The following is a 23,720-nucleotide window of genomic DNA, read 5'->3' as shown; positions in this document are numbered from 1 at the left end:
AGGCAGACACTCCCTGGTGTTTTGCTGTAAATGCAGGTTCCCAAACGGGCTTTTCCCTCCCCAAACTGCCAGGCAGAGGCCAGGCAGCGGCACTGTGTGGAGCGGGCCCCGGGGAGGCCTTACACTCTGCAGTCCTCCCTCAGCACCCGCCCCGCGAAGTTCTGCAGCTGCAGCACTTTGACCAGGAGGCACTCGCTGGCACTGTCGAGCCTGGAAAAGAAAACCAAGTTCACAGACTGCACACTTCCCACGGGGGAGAAATTCTTCCACTCAAACTACTGCAGTGGCCCTCGACGGAGGGTGATTTTGCTCCCCACCCCACCACCCGACACCTGCAAAGTCTGGAGACAATTCTGACTGTCACACTGAGTGGAGAGGGCGTTCCTGGACCTGGAGGGTGGAGACCAGGGACGCTGCTCCACGTCCTCCCGTGCACAGCCTCCCTCCTGCCCACACCACAAAGGAGCCACCCAAATGCCACCAGTGCCAGCACTCAGAAACACTGGACGAGAGGGGAGGGTGCAGCTTGGTGGCAGAGCGTGTACTTAGCATGTGCAAGGTCCTGGGTTCAATCCCCAGCACCTCCGTTAAAAATAAATGAATAAATAAATATAATTACCGCCCCCACAAAAAAATTTTTTTTAATTATTTTAAAGATTTAAAACTTAAAAAAAAAAAAAGAAACATTCGACAGGAATGACTAGAGTGAGCTGAAGAAAGCTGTCCGGACGCGAACACCTGCCTGGCTAGTCTGAACGCTGCTGGTTACCACCTTATAGAAATCGTAACCAGTGAGCAAAAAGCTTTGCACTGCAAACCACCCAGCTACTCCTTGTAGGGAGGGTGAGGGAAGGAAAGGGCTCCCCCACCTCACTGGAGTGAACACTGGCGACCCCCAACCCTGCCACTTGGGCCAGAACCCCTGGCTCCATAGATGACTGTCATCAGCTGTGACTCAGCACCAGAGGGCAGCAGTGGATCTTCTCTTATTCATGTCTCCCTCCTGCCACTCGTCCCCTCATCTGGGGCCTGAGGCAGGCTCGGGGTACCCAGGCCAGGGAGCAGCACCCAGACTGCGTGGGTCCCTCCGCCCCTGCCGGCCTGTGCATGTAGCTGAGTCACTGGGCAGCCCATTGCCATTAGAAGCAGCAGGGAAGGAGTCTTCCGTACTCACAAAAGTCCCACGTGGATGCGGGGCCCCTCCTTCCCGCCAGCGTCCCCATGCGCAGGCTCGTCAGCATCTTCACTCCTGAGCACAAGTGGAAAGTCAGGTGTTACTCCTGGGAGAGCTGGTGCCCAGGCTCGGCAGAAGCGCTGTCACCTTAGTGATACTTCTCACTGAGGAGGGCTTTACTAAGTTGTGACATAAATTAATACTTTAAGTGACTGAAAGGGTGGGACAGGTCCCCTGGATGCATGATGTCATCTCACAGGGTACCCACTGACAAAGTCGTGTTTTTGACAAAGTCCCTGCATACCTCTCAAAACCACATGTCATAGTCAGGACAAAGTCCAAAACACACTTTTAAGGTCTGCAAGGACTGAAACGTGTACAGATGCCTGAGGTCAAACGACATCAGTGGCCTCAAACAAAAGAAAGCCCAATTTCCCAAAAGGGTTTTGTCCTTGCAAAGAGACTCCTTGAACCAGGAAAAGAAGGAGGGAGAAGATGGAGGAAACCCATTTCTAATGCATGTCCTTTCTAGAAAGGCAGGTCTCTCACACACTGGTTCTCCCTTTTCAGCTGCTCTGGGCTGCACCTTAAGCTCCCCAGGGCCAGCGAGAAAGCAGCCATCCTACAGGCAGGGACCGGGACCGGGCCGGCCCCCACCGTCATGCGGGAGCAGAGGGGCTCCGCGCAGGCTGCGGAGGCCCACCCTCCCACGAGGAGGGAAGCTAGAGAAGCGTCCCCTGGCTGCACACATGGCGTCAGTGCGCACAGGTCTTGGCACGGGTCCCTATCGTGCTCTCAAGCCACGCGGTGGGAAGTCTGCCCAGGCAGGCGGGCAGACCAGCTTCTCACTTTTTGGTGGGGGGTTCAAACACCCTGTTGTCGCAGGCCAGCAAGTAATCCGACACACATGCAGAAACGCGGCGCGCCCTCCGCTCCAGCCTCTTGGCGCTGTCTTCTCGAAAAGTCACTACTGCAAGTAAGAGACACAGATGGGGTCAGCAGGGGACAGCACGGGAGGCCAGGGACCATGGGTCCAAGAAATGAACACTGGGCATCCGGGCACAAAGGGACTAAGCTCCCAAAGACACACCAGCACATGCACAGACTTGAGTTCAAACTCGTTGCACTCTATTTTTTTCTTATATTGAAAAATGGAAGAACTAGGCTCCTGGCTACTTCTTTAAAAGCTCTCTAAATGGTCATAAATCTCTTTTCACCTCCTCGATGAGCGCAGCACAGAGCAGAAGATGGTGGGAAGTCCTTGGGCATGGCACTTGGAGACATTGCCACACCAAAAGACCAGGAAAGAGATGGCATCCAAAAGTGGCCAGCAGCACACTCTCTGAGAGGCAGGGGAGTGCTATTTCATTCTTTATGCTGTGTGGTATTGTCCAGATTTTATACAATCAACATACACTACACTATTTTATAATCAGAAAACAGAATTTTTTTAAATCATCAAAATAAACTGTTAACAAAATGCAGTGAATTTCAAGTCAGAGGACACAGATGCACCCAGACTCAGTCCTTGCAAACGTCTCCATGACCCTCTAATGGCAGTGTCCTTTTCAGCAGCCCTGGGCCCAGATCTGCTTCCAGAATCATGTCCTGGGATTAGAAAGGACAGTTACTGGGTAGCTTATTCTGGTCTCATATGTATTTTAATACAAGAGCCAAAGACAACCATTGACATTCTCCCCTTTACTATTTCATCAACTGTTTCTACTCCTTCCCTCACAGGAGTGAGTTCCTTTTAACAAAACCAATAAAAATACACCATCCCTTTGCTAAATGTGACGATGGACACAGGACCTCGGTGCTTTATAGAGAGTGGCACACGGGGTTCTAAACACAGGCTTCAAAGGCGAAGGCCCAAACTGAGCCCATCTCTGTCACCACCGTGCTTCTTGTTAATAATGCAGGTCCCTCTTGTCTACTTTTCTTGAGCCATCTAAGCTCTAGAAACTGAAACTCTAGACATCTGTGCATAAGCTGAGAGAAATGGCGAATCCACTGATGATCATCTCTCTTTTCAGCCAAATTATTATTCACACAACAATTACAGCCAACACGTTAAACAGGGCACAAAACAGGCAGGGCTGAGGTCCTTGGTCTCACGATCTTAACTGCAGACAAAAGCTGACCTTCCACAGGCCTGTGGCTCCAAGCCTGGGGGCCACCGGTCAGGGACAGAAACGGGCTCCAGCTGGCATGGCCAGAGGCGCCGCCTCTCAGATGGTAGATCACGACTCCCAGGCCCAGCGCTTCTTGTCACCTTGCCCACGGAAGGGCCCAGAGCCCTAGCTCTGAACTGTAGGGGGCGCCCCTCAGTTCCCTGCAGGACCCCCTGCAAACACAGCTGCTGGCGCCCTCCTCCCCAGCCCTGACACGGCTGTACACGCCTTCAAGGAAATTGCACCACACAAGGATCCACTTAACTTCCAGTCCACCCCACGGTGCAACTCTGACAAAACTCTCTCACTGCGAGGAAGGTGCATGAAAGAGAGAAATGAAGGGACCGATCCTCGGTGATCCCGGCTTAGCGCATTCACGCAGCAACCGCACGCAGGCGTTCACAGGGGGAAGTACGCTCAGCCCTGGGTGAGAAAAAAGCACACACAGACCCCCACCACACACCCCACCGTCTGCTCTTGGCCTTCAAGGCAACGAGATGGATGGCTGGGGGCAAGGCCAATGCAGTAACCAATTAACAATCTCCTACAGGGAGGGGTGAGCTTGGTGGTAGAGCACATGCTTAGTATACACAAGGTCCTGGGTTCAATCCCCAATCCCTCCATTAAAAAAAAAAAAAAACTTCCAAACTCATTTAAAAAAAACTCTGATCTTTCCATCATTAAACACACACAGACAGACAGACATTGAGATCTAAAGGAGCAAACACTGTTTGACAAAAAGGTATAATGAAAGTACAATGAAAAGATGAAAATCACATCGTGAGCCAAGCTGCCAGCTGGCATACGAAAATAATGTAAGTGTTAATTTTAAAGTCTGGGAAAAAGTGCCAAGAGGAAAAATACTTCAGCTTTTTGAAAAGTTTTTACACAACTTCAGTCGCCAGGGTGACTACTGTTGAGGTGACAGTAACAGTGGTAAGAGTAACTACTGAGCTACATTCAAGTACAGCCCCGAGCCATGTCCTCCTGGCCAGCCCTGCCCAACCTAAATACACAGATTCACTGCACAAAGATGCACCACAGCCCAACCAACAAGCAAAGGAGAATTCCAAGGTCACTTACAGTGAATATTTCTGTCGAGCGGCATGGGAAAAGAGATAAAAAGAAAAGCACAAAATGAAAAAACTGTAGAATTTAAGCCAATGACTTTAAACAGGGCATGAATGTAATAAAAACATCAAAGCACAGATGAACGAAGTCAAAACATGTATGGACTTGTATTAGCAAAAACCAACAGGAAATGAAAATAGGAAATCACTTCAAAATCATGACACCTTAGGCTTTTAAAATTCTGGGAAGATAAAGCTGTGGTAAACATGTAAACGCTGTTAAAGATCATAGTCTATTTCCCCACACCCCTCTCCCAAGTTCTATGCCTTTAGATTGATTTAAAACACAATGAAAGAAGTCATTCCTAGAGATTGCCCTGTGCATTTGGGCAACTTTGAATCTTCTGTTAGCAAAATTGTATCTGGCTAAAATGTGCTTGAGCCAAACTGGGACTATACTGTTCTGAATCAGACTGGAGAGCCAGAGGGAACCATGTGACCTCAGGTGTCCAAACAAAAGGTAACACAATTAAAACCCAGATCCTCACCCACTTTATGAAGTCACAATGGCTCTAGGCTCTGGCATTCCCAGAAGCGTCAAAGGAGGCAAGGAGTTACGACGTGTCCGTGCCTGAAGCTGGTTACCCAACCTGGCCCCCTGGGAGCAGCCAGCAGGACCCACTGCATCCACTGTCCTAGTTTTTATGGGCCCAGTTCTCCTGAGCACATCATATGTGGAAGTACCACCAGGTGGCAGTATGTGACCCCAGCTCAAGCCAAGACATCCCAGGATAAGACGTTTGAGGCACTGCAGTATCGCTCACAAAGGAGGAAAGAAAAATAAACCAGAATCAGAAATTAAGCCAGCTCTTTTCCTACCCACCATGACTTCCCCCTGGCCCAAAAGGGGCATTAAATCTTGTGTTGATTTTGTGCATAATTGGGTTGACCTCCTGTATCTCAACCTTTAAAGAAGGTTGGCATAGGGAAAACAAAGACTAAGTGGAAAGCAACCCTAGGCAATGACTGAAAATGGACAAGCGAATCTATGGCTGTAATAAGAAAAAAGTGAATGCAGATTAAATGTGCATATAAATTACAGAAACAATGATTAATTTAAGGAAACAAAGAGCCATGTTACTGAAGACTAACAAAGCTGAGAGTCAACCAGGTCTGAGTGTACTCAAACATACAAGCAGTTACAGTTGACTGGGTAAGGATTTCATGACGACTAGATAAAGTAATTTGGTAGAAATGATTGAAAGTGAGACATATTTTGAAAAATTACGCCAACTGCTATCATTTCCTGTTAGAATTGATCCTTGAAAATTACAACAAAGGGTGAAGTGATGAAGTCACAGGGACGAAGGAGTAGAGATTTCTGCGGGTCTCTGGCCAGACACCAGTCCCTATGGAGGGCCGAGGCGGGAACACACAGAAGTTCCACCTGGGCACACGCCCCGGAGAGCTCATTAAGGCCCAGGACCTCTTTGTCAGCCTCCGAGTGTGGAAGAATATGTGGTTCTTACCCTCATTTTCAACAATTAGGCATTTTCTGCAAATAAGCGAAATGCCTGGGAAAGCCCACTTTGCCAGTTTCAGTGACATTTCAAGGACCCACGACAAAACGACACAGAGCGGGCAGGCGCTTCCTCACCCTATCAAGAGTCCTAACCTTAGGCTCCCTGTGCAACTGCAGAGGCAGCGGGCTTCGGTGCAAGTGCGCTGTTTCCTCCCTCATTTCGAAACTGGGTCTTCCCAGGCCCCGGAACCCCCGCCGGGCTCATCAGTACGTACTTGCACCCGTGGGAGCCGCAGCCGCTGGGGGTCCTCGCTCGCGAGGTCCTTCCCCGTCCCCGGGGAACCCGTGCGGCTGCAGGGCCGCCGTGGCCGGCAGGTCTTCGTCCCCCGGAGCGGACGCCTGAGCCCGCAGCCGGTCCAGGGCGCCCAGTCCCGGCACCTCGAAGCCGCCGTCCCCCAGCGGGGCCGAGGGCGCGTCGCGCGAGGCGGGGAGGAAGGGCGTGTCCAAGGGCGAGCTGGGCGGGGACAGCGAGGACAGGGAGGAGCGGGAGGACAGGGACGCCAGGGACTGGGGCGTGTCCAGGGAGCGCCTCTGTTTGTGGAAGCCGGAGGGGCCCGGGGGCTCGGTGAAGGGGGCGTCCCGGCCCAGGGAGTCGAAGGGGACCAGGTCGAAGCGCAGAGGCTGGCCGCCCTCGGCGGCGTCGGGCTTCTCGTACTGCGGGAGGCCGTAGATGTCGGTGAAGCTGACGGAGCTCAGGGAGCCCCGGCTGGAGGCCAGCGAGCCGCGGCTGGAGGCCAGCGAGCCGCGGCTGCTCCCCGAGGACACCGTCAGGGTGCTGGCGGACAGGCTGCAACGAGAGCGCCCGGAGCTGAGGACAGCAGCCCGGAGACCGGGAGCCCGCCGATCCCCACTGTGGGCCGAGCATCTGCTCTGCGCCCCGAGGGAACGCAGTCCTGCCTCCTTCCCCCACGAACCCCCCACCCCGGCCCGCCTTTAACACCTGTGGGCATCTTAAAGCCCCTTTGTGAATATTTCCTCTGTTGCTTGTTAATATTTTTATGACATTACAGTAAGTGACTCAAATTTGGTCAAAACATATCCCATTAATTGTGAAAAATTATTTTGGTAATCTTTAAAAACACCTTTCTTGATCTGTAGACAACTACTTTTGAACTCTACCTAATGATAAATAATTGCGCAAAGTATAAAAACACACGTGAAAATATAATTGGTGTTTTTCCCCTCCATTTTACTTGACACTTCTCGGTTCTCTTTATTACAAACTCTCAAAGGGACACAGTAAAAGCTTTTTCATTAGTTAATTTACTTCAATTAGTGAAACTACTTATCCTAAACTGATCCTTTTCTGTTCCCTTTAATTAATTCTGTAGTTGTCATTTCATTTAAAATCCAAAAATAAAAATGTCCTGTGCATAAATGGTGATGGATGTCATACTTTTATAGCTGTGAATTAGAAACTAAAATATTCATGTAAATTTGATTTCACATTTGTTACAGAAAAAACAAATTCAATTCTCTTCATATTCCTTGAATCAAATGTTAAGTTTGTTCCAAAAATTTAACACATCCACTTTTCCATTTTGTGTTCAAGTTCAAAGTTATAGTAGGATAAAATCTATACTAAAGGGAAGTACGAAGTTAATGAATATATTTTATAACAAACCACTATTAGTAGTAAGTCTCCTCTTTTAAAGATATGTACCTTTTTAACTGGGACTGGAGATAGGATATTAATCGAGTAGCTTCTTCCAACTGGATATGCAGACAGTTTCTTTTTTTCTGAAGTAGAATTCTATAGGTAACAAAATACTCCATTGGTGGATTTCAAAGATACGGAGTGGAGTATATTTTCCTAACAAGAAGCTCAATGATAAATTCCCCCAAACAGATTAATAAATATCAATTCAAAAAGCACATCTAGGTCACAAGTTTCAAGATAACCAAAACTGCTTTTGTCTTATTTGAGACTATATCCATAGAATCCTGAACACTGTCAGCTGATCTACTCTAGAACCTGGACGGATGGATGAACAGATATGTGGATGGATGGATAGAGGGTAAGGTGTATGTAAATCAGTGTCTCTGTATAAAGGCAAGAGTATTTAGTCCCCACTATTCAACAATTATTTATTGCATGACCTCCTCTATGAAGCAGGCTCACTACACTAGGGGAAAAATTATTATAGATGATTATAAAGTAGAAAAAAGGAAGAAAGAAGAAAAATAATTCCAATCTCATGATGTAGTGATACAGATTTTATCCTGTTTTATTTGACTGTGTTTTTTTATTCTATAGACACTACAATTACATTTATTTTTGCCTGTAAGAGGGTCTCAGATAAGTGAATAGTATTTATTCCTACCTCAGGGCCCCGGACTTCTCATCTTCAGTCTTGCCTCAAATGAAGAAACACAGAATACAGGATACAGGCCTGCATCCATTAGGCCTAGAACGTCATAAACTACAGGAATTCTTGCAGGGTATTTGGCCCCAAATCCAGTGGGATTTACAAACAGAAAATATTTACAGGAGAAAAGTGCTCAATATAAAGGCTTATTAGCAGATATGTATGCCACTTTTTGCCTAAGGCCATTTAGTGGTAGATTATGGAGAAACATTTAGCCAATTCAGTCCCAGATTGAAATTCTATGCTTTAAAGGTATTGTCTATTTCTAAAAAATTAAGACATACTATTAACATTCATTCCAAAACTACAAATAAAACTTCATCTGAAATACAAATATAAAATTTCCATGAGAAAGGCAAAATATCCAGAAGCATTCATGTCCTGTTTCTGGAAGGCTAAACCAGGATACCTAATTACAATGAAGACCTGTAAGAGTGGGTACAAAGTTGAACTGAAGGATACTTTTATACCTTTGACATTGGTAAAGTCTACATGAAGTACTGACACAGAGGCTATCAGGAATTCTAGAAGACTATAGGCCAGATATAAGACTTCAGGAGGCTGAAATCTTCCACATCCACTTCTACCTTCTCAGCAGCTGTCCTGAGCTCCACTCTCAGCTCTTCCAACAATCACATGGTGCAGCAGTAGGACGACAAGCTCACATCCCCCTACAACTACAAGGAAACCACGACTGCTGAACAACCATTGGAAAAAAGACTGAAATCTATCAAAAAAGACCTTCAACTGGAAACATAAAGAGGGAACCACAGCAGGATGGTAGGAGGGGTGTGCTCGTCACATAACTGGTCCCTTACCCCTTAGGTGGGTGACCCACAAGCTGAAGAATAATTAAGTCACAGAGGCCCTCCCACTGGAGTGAGAGCTCTGAGCCCCATGTCAACCTCCCCAGCTCAGGTCCCGGTATTGGGAAGGGAGATGTTCGGGACACCTGGTTTTGAAGGCCAGTGGGGCTTAGCTCCAGGAGCCCCACAGGACTGGGGAGACAGAGACTTCATTCTCTTAGGAAGCATACACAGAATCTCACATGTGACAGGTCCAAGGGCAGAGAAAGTGATTTCATAGGAACCTGGGCCAGACTTGACTGCTGGCTTCAGAAGGTTTCCTGGGGACACAGGAGAGAGCTGTGGTTTACCCAGGGGACATAAAACCTGGTGTCGGACATTCTGGAGGTGCTCATGTGCATAAGCTTTCCTAGAGGCTGATATCTTGATTGGATCATTGGCACCAAGACCCAGCCCCACCCAACAGCCTGTAGGGAAGCCTCAGGCCAAACAAGATGCATGGTGGGAACACAGCCCCACCCATCAGCAGACTTAACAAGGCTGGTTCAACATACGCAAATCAATCAGTGTAATACATCACATCAACAAGAGAAAGGACAAAAACCACATGATCATCTCAATCGATGCAGAAAAAGCATCTGATAAAATTCAACACCCATTTATGATACAAACTCTCACCAAAGTGGGTATAGAGGGAACATATCTCAACACAATAAAAGCTATATATGACAAACCTACAGCCAGCATAGTACTCAACGGTGAAAAACTCAAAAGCTTCCCACTAAAATCTGGGACAAGACAAGGATGCCCACTATCACCACTCCTATTCAACATAGTCCTGGAAGTCCTAGCCACAGCAGTCAGGCAAGAGAAAGAAATAAAAGGGATCCAAATTGGAAAAGAAGAGGTAAAAGTGTCATTATATGCTGATGACATGTTACTATATATAGAAAACCCTAAAAGGTCCACACAAAAGCTACTAGAGCTGATTGAAGAATTCAGCAAGGTAGCAGGTTACAAAATTAACGTTCAAAAATCAGTTGCATTTCTTTACACTAACGATAAATCAACAGAATAAGAAAGTAAAGAAACAATCCCCTTTAAGATAGCACCCAAAGTAATAAAATATCTGGGAATAAATCTAACCAAGGAGGTGAAAGAATTATACACAGAAAACTATAAACCATTGATGAAGGAAATTAAAGAAGACTTTAAAAAATGGAAAGATATTCCATGCTCTTGGATTGGAAGAATCAATATTGTTAAAATGGTCACACTGCCCAAGGCAATCTACAGATTTAATGCAATCCCTATCCAATTACCCAGGACATATTTCACAGAACTAGAAAAAATCATAATAAAATTCATATGGAACCATCAAAGACCTAGAATTGCCAAAGCATTACTGAAGAGAAAGAAAGAGGCTGGAGGAATAACTCTCCCAGACTTCAGACAATACTATAGAGCTACAGTCATCAAGACAGCATGGTATTGGTACAAAAACAGACATATAGACCAATGGAACAGAATAGAGAGCCCAGTAATGAACCCACAAACTTTTGGTCAGTAATCTTCGACAAAGGAGGCAAGAATATACAATGGGATAAAGACAGTCTCTTCAGCAAATGATGTTGCGAAAACTGGACAGCAGCATGTAAAACAATGAAGCTAGAACACTCCCTTACACCGTATACAAAAATCAACTCAAAATGGATTAAAGACTTAAACATAAGACAAGATACAATAAACCTCCTAGAGGAAAACATAGGCAAAACATTATCTGACATACATCTCAAAAATTTTCTCCTAGAAGAAATAAAAGCAAGAATAAACAAATGGGACCTAATGAAACTTACAAGCTTCTGCACAGCAAAGGAAACCAGAAGTAAAACAAGAAGAAAACCTACGGAATGGGAGAAAATTTTTGCAAGTGAAACCGACAAAGGCTTGATCTCCAGAATATATAAGCAGCTCATATGACTCAATAAGAAAAAAATAAACAACCCAATCCAAAAATGGGCAGAAGACCTAAACAAGCAATTCTCCAAGGAAGACATACAAATGATCAACAGGCACATGAAAAAATGCTCAATATCACTAGTTGTCAGAGAAATGCAAATCAAAACTACAATGAGGTATCACCTCACACCAGTCAGAATGGCCGTCATTCAAAAATCCACAAATGACAAATGCTGGAGAGGCTGTGGAGAAAGGGGAACCCTCCTACACTGCTGGTGGGAATGCAGTTTGGTGCAGCCACTATGGAAAACAGTGTGGAGATTCCTCAAAAGACTAGGAATAGACTTACCATATGACCCAGGAATCCCACTCCTGGGCTTGTATCCAGAAGGAAATCTACTTCAGGATGACACCTGCACCCCAATGTTCATAGCAGCACTATTTACAATAGCCAAAACATGGAAACAGCCTAAATGTCCATCAACAGGTGACTGGATAAAGAAGATGTGGTATATTTATACAATGGAATACTACTCAGCCATAAAAACCGACAACATAATGCCATTTGCAGCAACATGGATGCTCCTGGAGAATGTCATTCTAAGTGAAGTAAGCCAGAAAGAGAAAGAAAAATACCATATGAGATCGCTCATATGTGGAATCTGAAAAACAAAAACAAAAACAAAAACAAACAAACAAACAAAAACAAAGCGTAAATAAAGGACAGAAATAGACTCACAGACAGAGAATACAGACTTCTGGTTACCAGGGGGGTGGAGGGTGGGAAGGGATAGCCTGGGATTTCAAAATTGTAGAATAGACTATACTGTATAGCACAGGGAAATATACACAAAATGTTATGATAACTCACAGAGAAAAAAATGTGACAATGAGTGTGTATATGTCCATGAATAACTGAAAAATTGTGCTGAACACTGGAATTTGACACAACATTGTAAAATGATTATAAATCAATAAAAAATGTTAAAAAAAATAAAATAAAAAATAAAAGCAAAAATAAACAAATGGGATCTATTTAAACTTAAAAGCTTTTACACAGCAAAGGATACCATCAACACAACAAAAAGATAACCTACAGAATGGAAGAGAATATTTGCAAATGATGCAAACAACAAGGGACTAATTTCCCAAATATAGAAACAGCTCATACACTTTAATACCACAGAAACAAGCAACTGAGTCACAAAGTGGGCAAAAGATCTAAATTAACGTCTCACTAAAGAAAACATACAAATGGCCAACAAGCACACAAAAAGATGCTCAATATCCCTATTGTTAGAGAAATGCAGATTGAAACTAGAATGACATTTCTCCTCACACCAGCCAGAATGTCCATCATTAAAAAGTCCACAAATGATAAATGCTGGAGATGGTATGGAGAAAAGATTGGTAGAATGTAAACTGGTGTAACCACTATGGAGGACAGTATGGAGGTTCCTTAAAAAGCTAAAAGTAGACTTATAGTGTGATGCAGCAATCCCCCTTCTGGGCATACATCTGGAGAAAAATAAAATTCAAAAAGACAGATGTACCCCAATGTTCAAAGTAGCACTATTTAGAATAGCCAAGACATGGAAACAACTTAAATGTCTATTGACAGATGGCTGGATAAAGAAGCTGTGGTCTATTTATACAATGAAATACTACTCAGCCATAAAAAATAATAAAGTAATGCCATTTGCAGCAACAAGGATGGATCTGCAGATCGTTATCCTAAATGAAGTAAGCCAGAATGAGAAAGAGTAATGCCATAAGGTATCATCTATATGTGGAATCTAAAAAAAAGTACACAAATGAACTTACCTGTAATACAGAAACAGACTCACAGACATAGAGAACAAAGTTATGAGTACGAGTGGGTAAAGGAAGTAGGAAGGGATAAATTGGGAATTTGAAATTTGTACCTCTTGGAGAGTGATGGAAACGTTAGCTATCTTGAATGTGGTGGTGGTTTCTTCAGTGTATACATCTCTCAAAATTCATTAAATTGTACATATGAAGTATGTGTAGTTTACTGTAGAAGAACCATACCACAATAAAGGTGTAAAATATTACAAAAGCTTGTAAAATATTAAAAAAGAAGTCTTTAGGAGACAGGGGAGGATACTGAAGAAAATGGGACAATAGCAAAGTTAACCATTAACATTTCTGATCCAGAAGAGAAATTCATCCCTCCTTTCTCACCATGCTCCCAGGTCCCAGTACTCAGCTACTGAACCCACTAGCAACCTCACAGGCTGGAAAAGCTTGGGTGACCCAGGCCCTGAATCCAGGAATCAAGGGTAAAACTGACTCCATGGGGTTCCCTGGATTTGTTACCTGGGAGCACAGCATTCACACATACTGGATTTCCACATAGTGAGGGCAGAAACAACCAAGGGTGCTGAAGGTGGAGTCCTGAGAAGAAAGTAGTTTTAGCAGGACTGAATCCACCCCCTTAAGAAAGAACCAACCAGAACTCCCAGGCCCTCATACCCAGGTCATACATAAAAGAATATTACAGGGAGAACAGAAAGTAACATTAAGCTAAAACAGAAACACAAAAGCACAAATGCAATCTTCAGCTTCAGCTTCATAATCCCTTCTCAGACTCAGAAGCAGCTATGTGTTTGAGTGAAGTGACAGGCACACTACTCTCTTAGGAAAACTAACATTCACTCTGCTGATTGCTTTGAGGCACTCTGCAAGCACCATCATCTCCTTTCACTATTGATATGAGCCCCCAAGGGCATGACTCAGAACTTGTATTAGTTAACGACTAATGCCCAAGCATGAATAACTCCGAAGAAAAATAGAGGACAATCCTAGTATCTGGTGAAATGGTAGTGAGAAGACCACCTGTACTGACCAATAATTAATTTGACTATTAAATTCTCTGTAGAGAATACACATAGAGATACACGTTATGATTCTGGTAATACAGTAAATTTCAGGGAGCCAGGATATTACCAAACAGTGGTGGGAGTATGCTCTACAAAGTTCAGCAGATGTCCACAGATAAACTTTTGACAGCTGTGGAATGTTGAAAGCAGACCAGCCTGCCATACAATCTGTGATCACAAAGACCAAAAGGAAACCAGAGACAAGACCAGAGTGAAAGACAGAGCAATGTAGGACCCCATGGGGGTTTCATGCATCCCACGCTGGGAAAGAGCCCTAAAACCAACTGAAGCAAGGCACCTTCAGAAATGATGGGCCACAGTGTCGACTTACTGCTGGGGGAAAAAAAAAGCAGACTCCCATGTCTTGACTGAAAATGAAAGTCAAAGGTAAAAGTAAGAGACAGACTGCCAAAAGACTGACACTCCCTGTGTGTCGGGAAGGGCTGACCACTGCCCACTTCTCAGGAGCTGCCCTGAAAACACTGAAGACAAGCACAATCCAGCACCTGCATTGGAGCAGGTGGGGTCTTCCTTCTCTGTATCGCCTTCTTGACCATCTCCCACTTCTGAACAAGGCCCAGATCCCTGGAAGCCCTGGGCGGAGACATGAAATAACGAACTCTTTCCTCAAGCCACACGCGATTCTTTGATTCAGCCTTTCCCAGCAGTCTTCCACTGGAGGCCAGGCCACACACCCCCATGGCCAGCCCACCTTTCTGTGGCGCCCTGCATCGACGTGGCCCAGGCTCGCTGGATCTCCTCCTCCAGGTGCCACCGCTCTTCCTCCAGCCGCGCCACGTCCTCCCTGGGCCTTCTCTGCTGGATGATGAGCTGCAGCTCCTGAAGCAGGGCTTCCTTCTCCTTGATGAGCTGCAGCCAGTCCCTGTCTGCCTCGGCCATGCCCGGCCAGGACTCAGTATCCAGCTGGGCCAGCTGCTGCTGGATATGTGACACCCTGCAAGACAGGGACACGGAAACACCCGTGCACTTTATGAAAAAATCCTCTTCAGGATATAAACACAAAAATCCTCAACTAGGCATTAACAAATGAAATCTTACATAAAAATAATTATACTACAACAACCAACTGAGAATTATCCTAGGTATGGTGGTTCAACATCTGAAAATCAACCACAGCAACACATTAAAAAGAAAGCTCATTTGACCATGTCAACAGATGAAGAAAAAGCATTTGACAAAATGTAACAGTCATTTAGGATTAAAAACTCTCAATAAAGTAGAAATAGAGGGAAACTTCTTCCATTTAATAAAGAATATCTACAAAAATATGAACAAACAATACAGCTAACATCATTCTTAATGGTACGAAGCTCAAGCTTTCTCACTGAGACCAACTTCAAAAGAAGGCTGTACCCACTTACCACTCCTTTTCAACATTATATGGAAATCCCAGCTAAAGGAATACAATACAAAAAGGACTACACAGGGTACAGACTGAAAAGGAAAACACAAAACGGTCATTGTTCGCAGATCACATAATCATCTACAAGGAAAACCCAAAAGAGACTGATCAAAAAAGAAAAAAATCTTCTGGAACTACGAAGCAATTACAGCAAATTGGTAGGATACAGGTTATATAAAGTCAACCGCTTATTCATACACCAGCAATGAAGAAGTGGAACTTGAATTTAAAACACAATACTATTCACATGACTCCTTTCCCCCCAAAATAAAATACTTACCCATAAATCTAACAAAACTTGTACAAGAAAGAAACTTCCACAGAAAGAAAACTTTAAAAACTGATGAACGAAAACAAGGAAGAACTAAACAAATGGAGAGACAGTCCATGTTCATAGATGGGAAAGACTCAATATTGTCAAGACGTCAGTTCTCCACAGCTCGACTTATAGACTCAAAACAATCTTAGTCAAAATCCCAGCAACTTATTTTGTGGACATCAACAAACTGATTCTAAAGAAACAAAACTCCGGAACAGCCATCACAATATTAAAGAACAAAGCTGGAGGACTGGCACTACCATACTTCAAGACTTACTGTAAAGCTACAATAATCAAGGCAGTGTGCTACTGGCAAAAGAATAGGACAGCAAAGACAATCTTTTCAACTAATGATGCTAAAACAACAGGCTATCCACATGCCAGCGGAAAAAACAAAGAAAAAAAAATCCATCTAGACATACAACTGACACCCTTGACAAAATTTAACTCAAGATGGATGACAGACCTAAATGTGAAAGGCAAAACCATTAAAACTCCTAGAAGAGGAACCTGGGAATGGAAATGTCTTTTTAGGTGCAATAACAAAGGCATGATCCATGAAAGAAACAATGGATAAGCTCAACTTCATTAAAATTGAAAATTCTGCTCACTGAAAGACGGTGTCAATAGATATGAGAAGACAAACCACAGACTGGAAAGAAAATATCTGCAGAAGACACATCTGATTAAAACAAAACAAAACAAAACTGTTATCCAAAATATTACACACACACACACACACACACACAAACCCAACAATAAGAGAACAAACAACTCAATTAAATGTGCCAAAAGCTTTAACAGACACCTCACCAAAGAAGATATACAGATGGCAAAGCACAGGAAAAAAGATGCTCTGCATCATATGCCATCAGGGAAAAGCAAATTAAAACAACAGTGAGACTCCAGAACACACCCGTTACAATGGCCAAAATCAGAACGTTGACATCAAATGCCAGTGACAATGTGGAGAAACAAGGACTCCCATTCACTGTGGCAGGAATGCAAAATGATGCAACCACTTTGGCAGTTGCTTATAAAACTAACCAGTTCTACCACGTGATCCAGCAATTACACTTCTTGGAATTTACTAAGAAGAGCTGAAAATTAATGTCCACACAAACCTGCACATGGCTGTTTACAGCAGTTGTATTCATAGCAGACAAAACTTGGAAACAACCAAGATGTCCTACTTTAGTAGATGAACAGGTAAACTGTGGTGCATCCAGACAATGGAACATTAATCAGAGCCAAAAAGGAATGCACTATCAAGACATGAAACACAAGTAGGAAACTTACATGATATTGTAAGTGAAAGAAGCCAATCTGAAACTCTACATGCTGTATGATTCCAAGCATATGACATTCTGGAAAAGGCAAAACCGAGGAGACAGTTAAAGGATCAGTCATTGCCAGATGTTGTAAAGAGGGAGAAATTAATAGGTAGAATGCAGACAATTTTTACAGAAATGAAATACTATGAAAATAAATACTATAATGATGCATATATGTCATTATACACTTGTCTTAATTCATAGAATAGACAACATCAAGAGGGAAACTAATATAAGCTATGAACATTGGGTGATGGTCATGTGTCAATATATATTCAACAACTGTAACCAATGTACCCACTGGTAGGAGAAGGGGGAAATTGTGAATGTGAGGGAGCAGTGAGTTATGAAAAACTTCTGTATTTTTTGCTGAATTTTTCTGTGACTGTAAAACTACTGTAAAAAATAAAGTACGTTTTCTCTTTTAAAATAATAAAGGTAGCTTTATAACAATATCAGTATGTGCAATGGAATACTACTCAGCCATAAAAGAATAAAATAACCCCATTTGCAGTAAGAACGGAAGGAACTGGACATTATCATTCTAAGTGTAGTAATACAGAAAGACAAAGAAAAATACCATATGATATCACTCACATGCGGAATCTAAAAAGGAAAACAAGAGAAGTGAAGAAAAAAGATGGTATCAATGAGCTCATATACAAACAGAAACATACTCACAAAGTAAAGAAATTTATGGTTACTAGGTGGGAAAGGGAGTGGGAAAGAAAGACTGGGAGTTTGAGATTTGCAGATACTAACTACCATATATAAAACAAACAAACAAGTTTATACTGTATACCACATGGAACTATATTCAGTATCTTATAGTAACCTATAATGAAAAAAATATGAAAACAAATATATGTATGTGTATGTATGGCTGAAACACTATGATGTACACCAGAAACTGATATACTGGAACAGATTCTACTTTAATAAAGAAAGAAAAAAGAAAAAAAAACCTTCAGTATATAGCAGGGTTAAGAAAAATCAATTTCTTCAAGGTTTTTACCCCATACAAATTTAAATGAGAAACCAACACTGTTATTCTAACTTGGATTAGATAGATATATAACAGTTAAAACACAACATACAGTTTACTGCTTTCTTAAACAATGCAGCACATATGATTTAAACTTTTTTTACAGACACAGTCTCGTTACCATGAATGGCCCATATGTAGTGGTGAATAAGACAACTTTACACAGTTACTCAATTTCTGGCAGTACATAGTACTGCAAGTCTTTTCTGTATTTTCAAAAAAAGAGCACTTTAGTGGATATTTTTAATTTCTACCACCCCATTCACCTCTCTGCATAGCTTTGTCATTTTATTTTCATTTTTCAGTTTTATTAGGTAGAATTGTTACAATTTGACTGCACATATGTAATATACTGCATGTAAAGATACACATACAAAATAGTGCACCTTTTTTAGTTTACATGTATGTACTAATCATTGTTTCTAAGAACATTTAGAGCTATAGCTTATTAAACTTACAGTTATGAAACCAACAAATCCAACCACAAAATAAGAATCAACAGAATGCAGTAATCCAATCATAAAGGATAGTCAAATGCACTTATACATATTCAAGAAATCAATCATGTAAGTTATAAATAGTAAGTCGTTCATTTGTGTCCTGTTTTTTTGTTGTTGTTGTTCCCACATACAAGCAATATCATATGGCGTTTCTCTTTTTGGCTTACATCACTTAGAATGATGATCTCCAGGACCATCCATGTTGCTGTAAATGGCATTATTTTAATTTTTTTTACGGCTGAGTAGTATTGTATTACAAATACATATACAATCTCTTCTTTATCCAGTCATCTCTTCATTGATACCTGGGTTATTTCCATGTCTTGGCTATTGTAAATAGTACTGCAGTGAACAATGGGGTACATGTATCTTTTTAAGTTTTTTTTCTTCTGGGTATATGCCCAGTGGTGGGATTGCTGGATCACACGGGAATTCTATTTTCAGTTTTTCAAGGAATCTCCCTAATGTTTTCTGTAATAGCTGCACAGATCTACAGTCCCACCAGCAGTGTAGGAAGGTTACTGTTTCTCCACACCCTCTCCAGCATTTATCATTTATAGACTTTTTAATGACAGACATTCTGACTGGTGTGAGGTGATACCTCATTGTAGTTTTGATCTGTATTTCTCTGATAATTAATGATACTGAGCATTTTTTCATGTGCCTATTGGCACTTGTATATCTTTATTGTAGAATTGCTAATTTAGGTCTTCTGCCTATTTATGGATTGGGTTGCTTGTTCTTTTATTGTCTTGTTTCTTGTTTTTTTATATTAAGGTGTATGAGCTGTTTGTATATTTGGGAAATTAGCTGCATCATTTGTAAATATGTTCTTATATCTAAATATAAGAATTATATTCTAAAGGTTGTCTTTTCATTTTGTTGATGGTATCCTTCACTGTGCAAAAGCTATTAATGTTAATTAGTTTCCATTTGCTTATTTTTGCTTTTATTTCCATTGCTCCAGGAGCTGTTTCAAAAAACATATTGCTGTGATTTATGTCAGAAAGTGTTCTGCCTATGTTTTTCTCTAGGAGTTTTATAGAATTTGGTATTACATTTAAGTCGTTCATCCATTTTGAGTTTATTTTCGTATACGGTGTTAGAGAATGTTCTAATTTCAGTCTTTTACTAATAGCTGTCCAGTTTTCCCAGCACCACTTATTAAAGAGACCATTTTATCTCCACTGTATCTTCTTGCCTCCTTTGTCATAGATGAATTGACCATAAGTGTGTGGGTTTATTTCTGGACTTTCAACCCTATTCTGTTGGTCTGTGTATCTGTTTCTGTGCCAGTACCATAGTGTTTTGATTACTGTAGGTTTATTGTATAGTTTGAAGTCAGGGAGTGTGATTCCCCCTGTACTGTTCTTCTTTTTCAAGACTCCTTTGGCTACTCAGTTTCTTTCGTGTTTCCAAACAAATTTTAATTATTTTTTGTTCCAGCTCTGTAAGGAATGAGTGTGGAAAACAGAAACAGACTCATATACATAGAATACAAACTCAGGTTTGTCAGGGGGAAGAGGGGTGGGAAGGGACAGACTGGGAGTTTGAAATTTATAGATACTGACAGGCATATGCAGAATACATGAACAACATTATACTGTATAGCACAGAGAAATATATACAAGATCTTGTGGTAGTCACAGCGAAGAAGGATGTAAAAATGAGTATGTATGTTCATGTATAAGTGAAAAAGTGTGCTCAACACTGCAAACGGACACAACATTGTAAACTGACTGTAAGTCAATAAAAAATATATAAAAAGGAAAGAAAAAAGGAAAGGATGGAAAAGGAAGGAAAGGAGGAAATGAAGGAAGGAAGGACAGAAGGGAAAGGAAGTAAGGAGGGAGGGAAGTAGGGAGGGAGGGAAGGAAGCAAGAAAGAGGGAAAGATGGAAGGAAGGAAGGAAAGGAGGGAGGGAAAGAGGGAGGGAAGGAAGGAAAGGAGGGAGGGAAGGAAGGAAAGGAGGGAGGGTAGGAAGGAAAGGAGGGAGGGAGGTGGAAAAGAAGAGAAGAGGAGAGGAGAGGGAAGGGAAGGAAAGGAAGAGTTTGGAAGTGTTCCTTCCTCTGCAATTTTCTTGACTAGATTCAGAAGGATAGGCATTAACTCTTCTCTAAATATCTGGTAAAATTCACCTGTGAAGCCATCTGGTCCTGGACTTTTCCTTGTTGGGAGGTTTATAATTACTGACTCAATTTCAGTATTGGTGTTTGGTCTGTTCATATTGCCTATTTCTTCCTGATTCAGTCTTGGCAAACTACCTTCCTGAGAAATTGTCCATGTATTCTATGTAGTCCTTTCTATTGGTGTATAGTTGCTCTTAGTATCCTACTATGATCCCTTGTATTTCCCTTGTGGTGCTTGTTGTAACATCACCTTTTTCATTTCTCATTTTATGAACTAGGGCCCTCTCTTTTTTTTCCTTGGTAAGTCTGACTAAACACTTATCAACTTTTAAAATCTTTTCAAAGAATCTCTTTTTAGTTTCACTGATATTGTCAAGTTTGTTTTGTTTTGTTTTGTTTTAATCTCTATTTCATTTACTTCTGTTCTGATCCTTCTGATTTCTTTCCTTCTACTACTTTGGGTTTTGTTTGTTCTTCTTTCTCCAGCTGCTTTAGGTGTAAGGTTAGTTGGTTTATTTGAGATTTTTCTTGTTTCCTGAGGTAGGCTTGTATTGCTACAAACTTCCCTCTTAGAACTGCCTTTGCTGTGTCACAGAGGATTTGGATCATTGTGATTTTGTTTTCATTTGTCTCAAAGTATTTTTTGATTTCCATTTTGGTTTCTTCCATGATTCATTGGTTTTGTAGTTTTGTAATTTTTCTTGTAACTTATTTGTAACTTATGTAAGTTTCTTGTAACTTATTTCTAACATTATAATTTGTGGTCAGAAAAGATACAATTTTTCAGGAGAAACTCTATAGGCCAGAATTTTAATTTTCTTAAATTTGTTGAGGCTTGCTTTGTGGGTCAGCATGTGATCAATTCTGAAGAATGTTCCATGTGCACTTGAGAAGAATGTATATTCTGTTGCTTTCAGATAAAATGATATATAGATATCTATTAAGTGCATCTGGTCTACTGTGTCATGTAGGGCCTGTATTTCCTTACTGATTTTCTGTCTTTCCATTGATGTAACTGGGGTGTTAAGATTCCCCACATTACTGTGTTATTGTCAATTTCTCCTTTTATGTCTGTTAAAAATTACCTTATATATTCAGGATCTCTTCGTTGCATGCATATATATTTTTAATTGTATATCTTCTTGGATTCATCCCTTAAGCATTATGTAGTATCCTTCTTTGTTTCTTGTAACAGTCTTTATTTTAAAATCTATTTTGTCTAATATAAGTATTGCTACTCCAGCTTTCTTCTGGCTTCTCTTTGCATGGACTATCTATTTATATTCTCTCACTTTCTGAGTGCATGTGTCTCAAGCTCTGATGTTGCTCTCTTGTACACAGTATATGTATGGCTCTTGCTTTTGTATCTATTCAGCCAGTCTATATCTTTTAGTTGGAGTGTTTAATTCACTTACATTTAAGGTAATGATAAGACATATATGTTCCTACTGCCATTTTGTTGTTTTGGATCTGTTTTTGAAGGCCTTTTTTTTTTTTTTTTTTCCTTTCTCTCTTCCTTTTATTCTCTTTTCTTCTGCTTTGATGACCAAAGACCTTCCTTTAACATTTGCTGTAAAGCTTGTTTAGTGGTACTGAGATCTTCTAAGCTTTTGTTTATCTGTAAAGCTTTTGATTTCTCCATCATAATCCAAACAAGAGCCTTGCTGGATAGAGTATTCTTGGTTGTAAGTTTCCCCCTTGCATCACTTTAAATATATCATGCCACACTCCCTTTTGGTCTGTAGAGTTTCTCCAGAAAAATTGGCTCATGATCTTGTGGGAGCTCCCTTGTATGTTATTTGTTGCTTTTTTTCTTGCTAATTTTAATACTTTCTCCTTATCCTTAATTTTTGTCAATTTGATTGCTGTGTGGGTTGGTGTGTTCCTCTTTGGGTTGATCCTGTGTGGAAATCTCTGTACTTCCCAGAAGTGGGTGACTGTTTCCTCTCTCAAATTAGGGAATTTTTCAGTGATTATCGCTCTGAAAATTTTCACAGGTCCTATCTCTCCCTCTTCTCTTTCTGAGACCGTTATAATGCAAATATTATTGACACTCATGTTGTCCCCGAGTTCTCTTAAACTATCCTCATTTCTTTTCATTCTTTTTTCTGTTCTGCAGTAGTGATTTCCACTCATCTGTCTTCTGGCTCATTGATCTGTTCTTCTGCCTCATTTAGTCTATTCTTGGTTTCTTCCAGTGTGTTATTCATTTCAGTGATTTTATTCTTCAGCTCTGTTTGAGTATTCTTTGTATTTTCCAGCTCTTTGCTAAAGACTTCACTCGGTGCATCTGTAATCCTCTTGAGTTCTCTGAACATCTTGGCCATCATTGCATTAAACTCTTTGTTGGATTGTCTATCTCCTCATCCTTTACTTGTTCTAGGATTTTAACTTTTGCTTTGGGCTAGAAGATATTCCTCCGCCACCTCATGTTGTCTGTCTTTATATTTGTATTTTTATTTAGGTTTAGTTACATTTCTCGACCTTGGAGAGTTTGCCCTCTGTGGGTGATGCCCAGCAGTACACTCCTCTTTTTATAATCCAAGGACTAGGGTTCGACCGGTCCCAGTGTAAAGTCTGGCCTGTGTTTGTTGATTCCTTTTATGGGCTTTGGGACTGATGCTTTCTTATTTCTGCTATCTGTCCCCTGGTGGATGAGGCTGGGCTAGAAGTTTATGTTCCCTGGTGGATGAGGCTGGGCAGGGGGAGCTGGTGCTTGCCCACTGCTGGGTGAATCTTGGTCCTAGACTTCTGGTGGGTAGGGCCATGTCAGGCAGTGTTTGTGGCTCAGGAAGTCTGCTGATGTGTGTGGGATTGTGTTCCCACCCAGAATGTTTTTTGGCCTGAGGATGCCCAGCCTATAAGGCTACAGGCTGTTAAATGGGACTAGGTCTTGGTGCTAATGATCCAATCAAGATGTCAGCCTCCACGAA

General features: G+C 41.8%; 1 protein-coding gene across 2 annotated transcripts in view; it reads right to left on the bottom strand.

Moving 5' to 3' along the window:
* Positions 1–23,720, bottom strand: part of LOC135318472 (protein WWC3-like) — a 57,757-nt gene that overhangs the window by 28,879 nt on the left and 5,158 nt on the right. The window contains exons 2-8 of one of the 2 annotated variants that reach the window (XM_064483424.1): positions 17,079–17,146; positions 14,750–14,992; positions 7,664–7,753; positions 6,216–6,787; positions 2,024–2,144; positions 1,175–1,249; positions 124–210 (exon numbers count right to left, since the gene is read on the bottom strand). In XM_064483424.1, the coding sequence (XP_064339494.1) occupies positions 124–210; positions 1,175–1,249; positions 2,024–2,144; positions 6,216–6,787; positions 7,664–7,753; positions 14,750–14,992; positions 17,079–17,080 (1,190 nt within the window). In that variant the 5' untranslated portion in view covers positions 17,081–17,146. The remainder of the gene's footprint in view (positions 1–123; positions 211–1,174; positions 1,250–2,023; positions 2,145–6,215; positions 6,788–7,663; positions 7,754–14,749; positions 14,993–17,078; positions 17,147–23,720) is intronic. The other variant, XM_064483425.1, reaches the window with a different exon arrangement.

The sequence above is a fragment of the Camelus dromedarius genome, chromosome Y (genome assembly GCF_036321535.1).
Source record: "Camelus dromedarius isolate mCamDro1 chromosome Y, mCamDro1.pat, whole genome shotgun sequence".
NCBI lineage: Eukaryota > Metazoa > Chordata > Mammalia > Artiodactyla > Camelidae > Camelus > Camelus dromedarius.
This window is presented reverse-complemented; position numbering and strand designations above follow the sequence as displayed.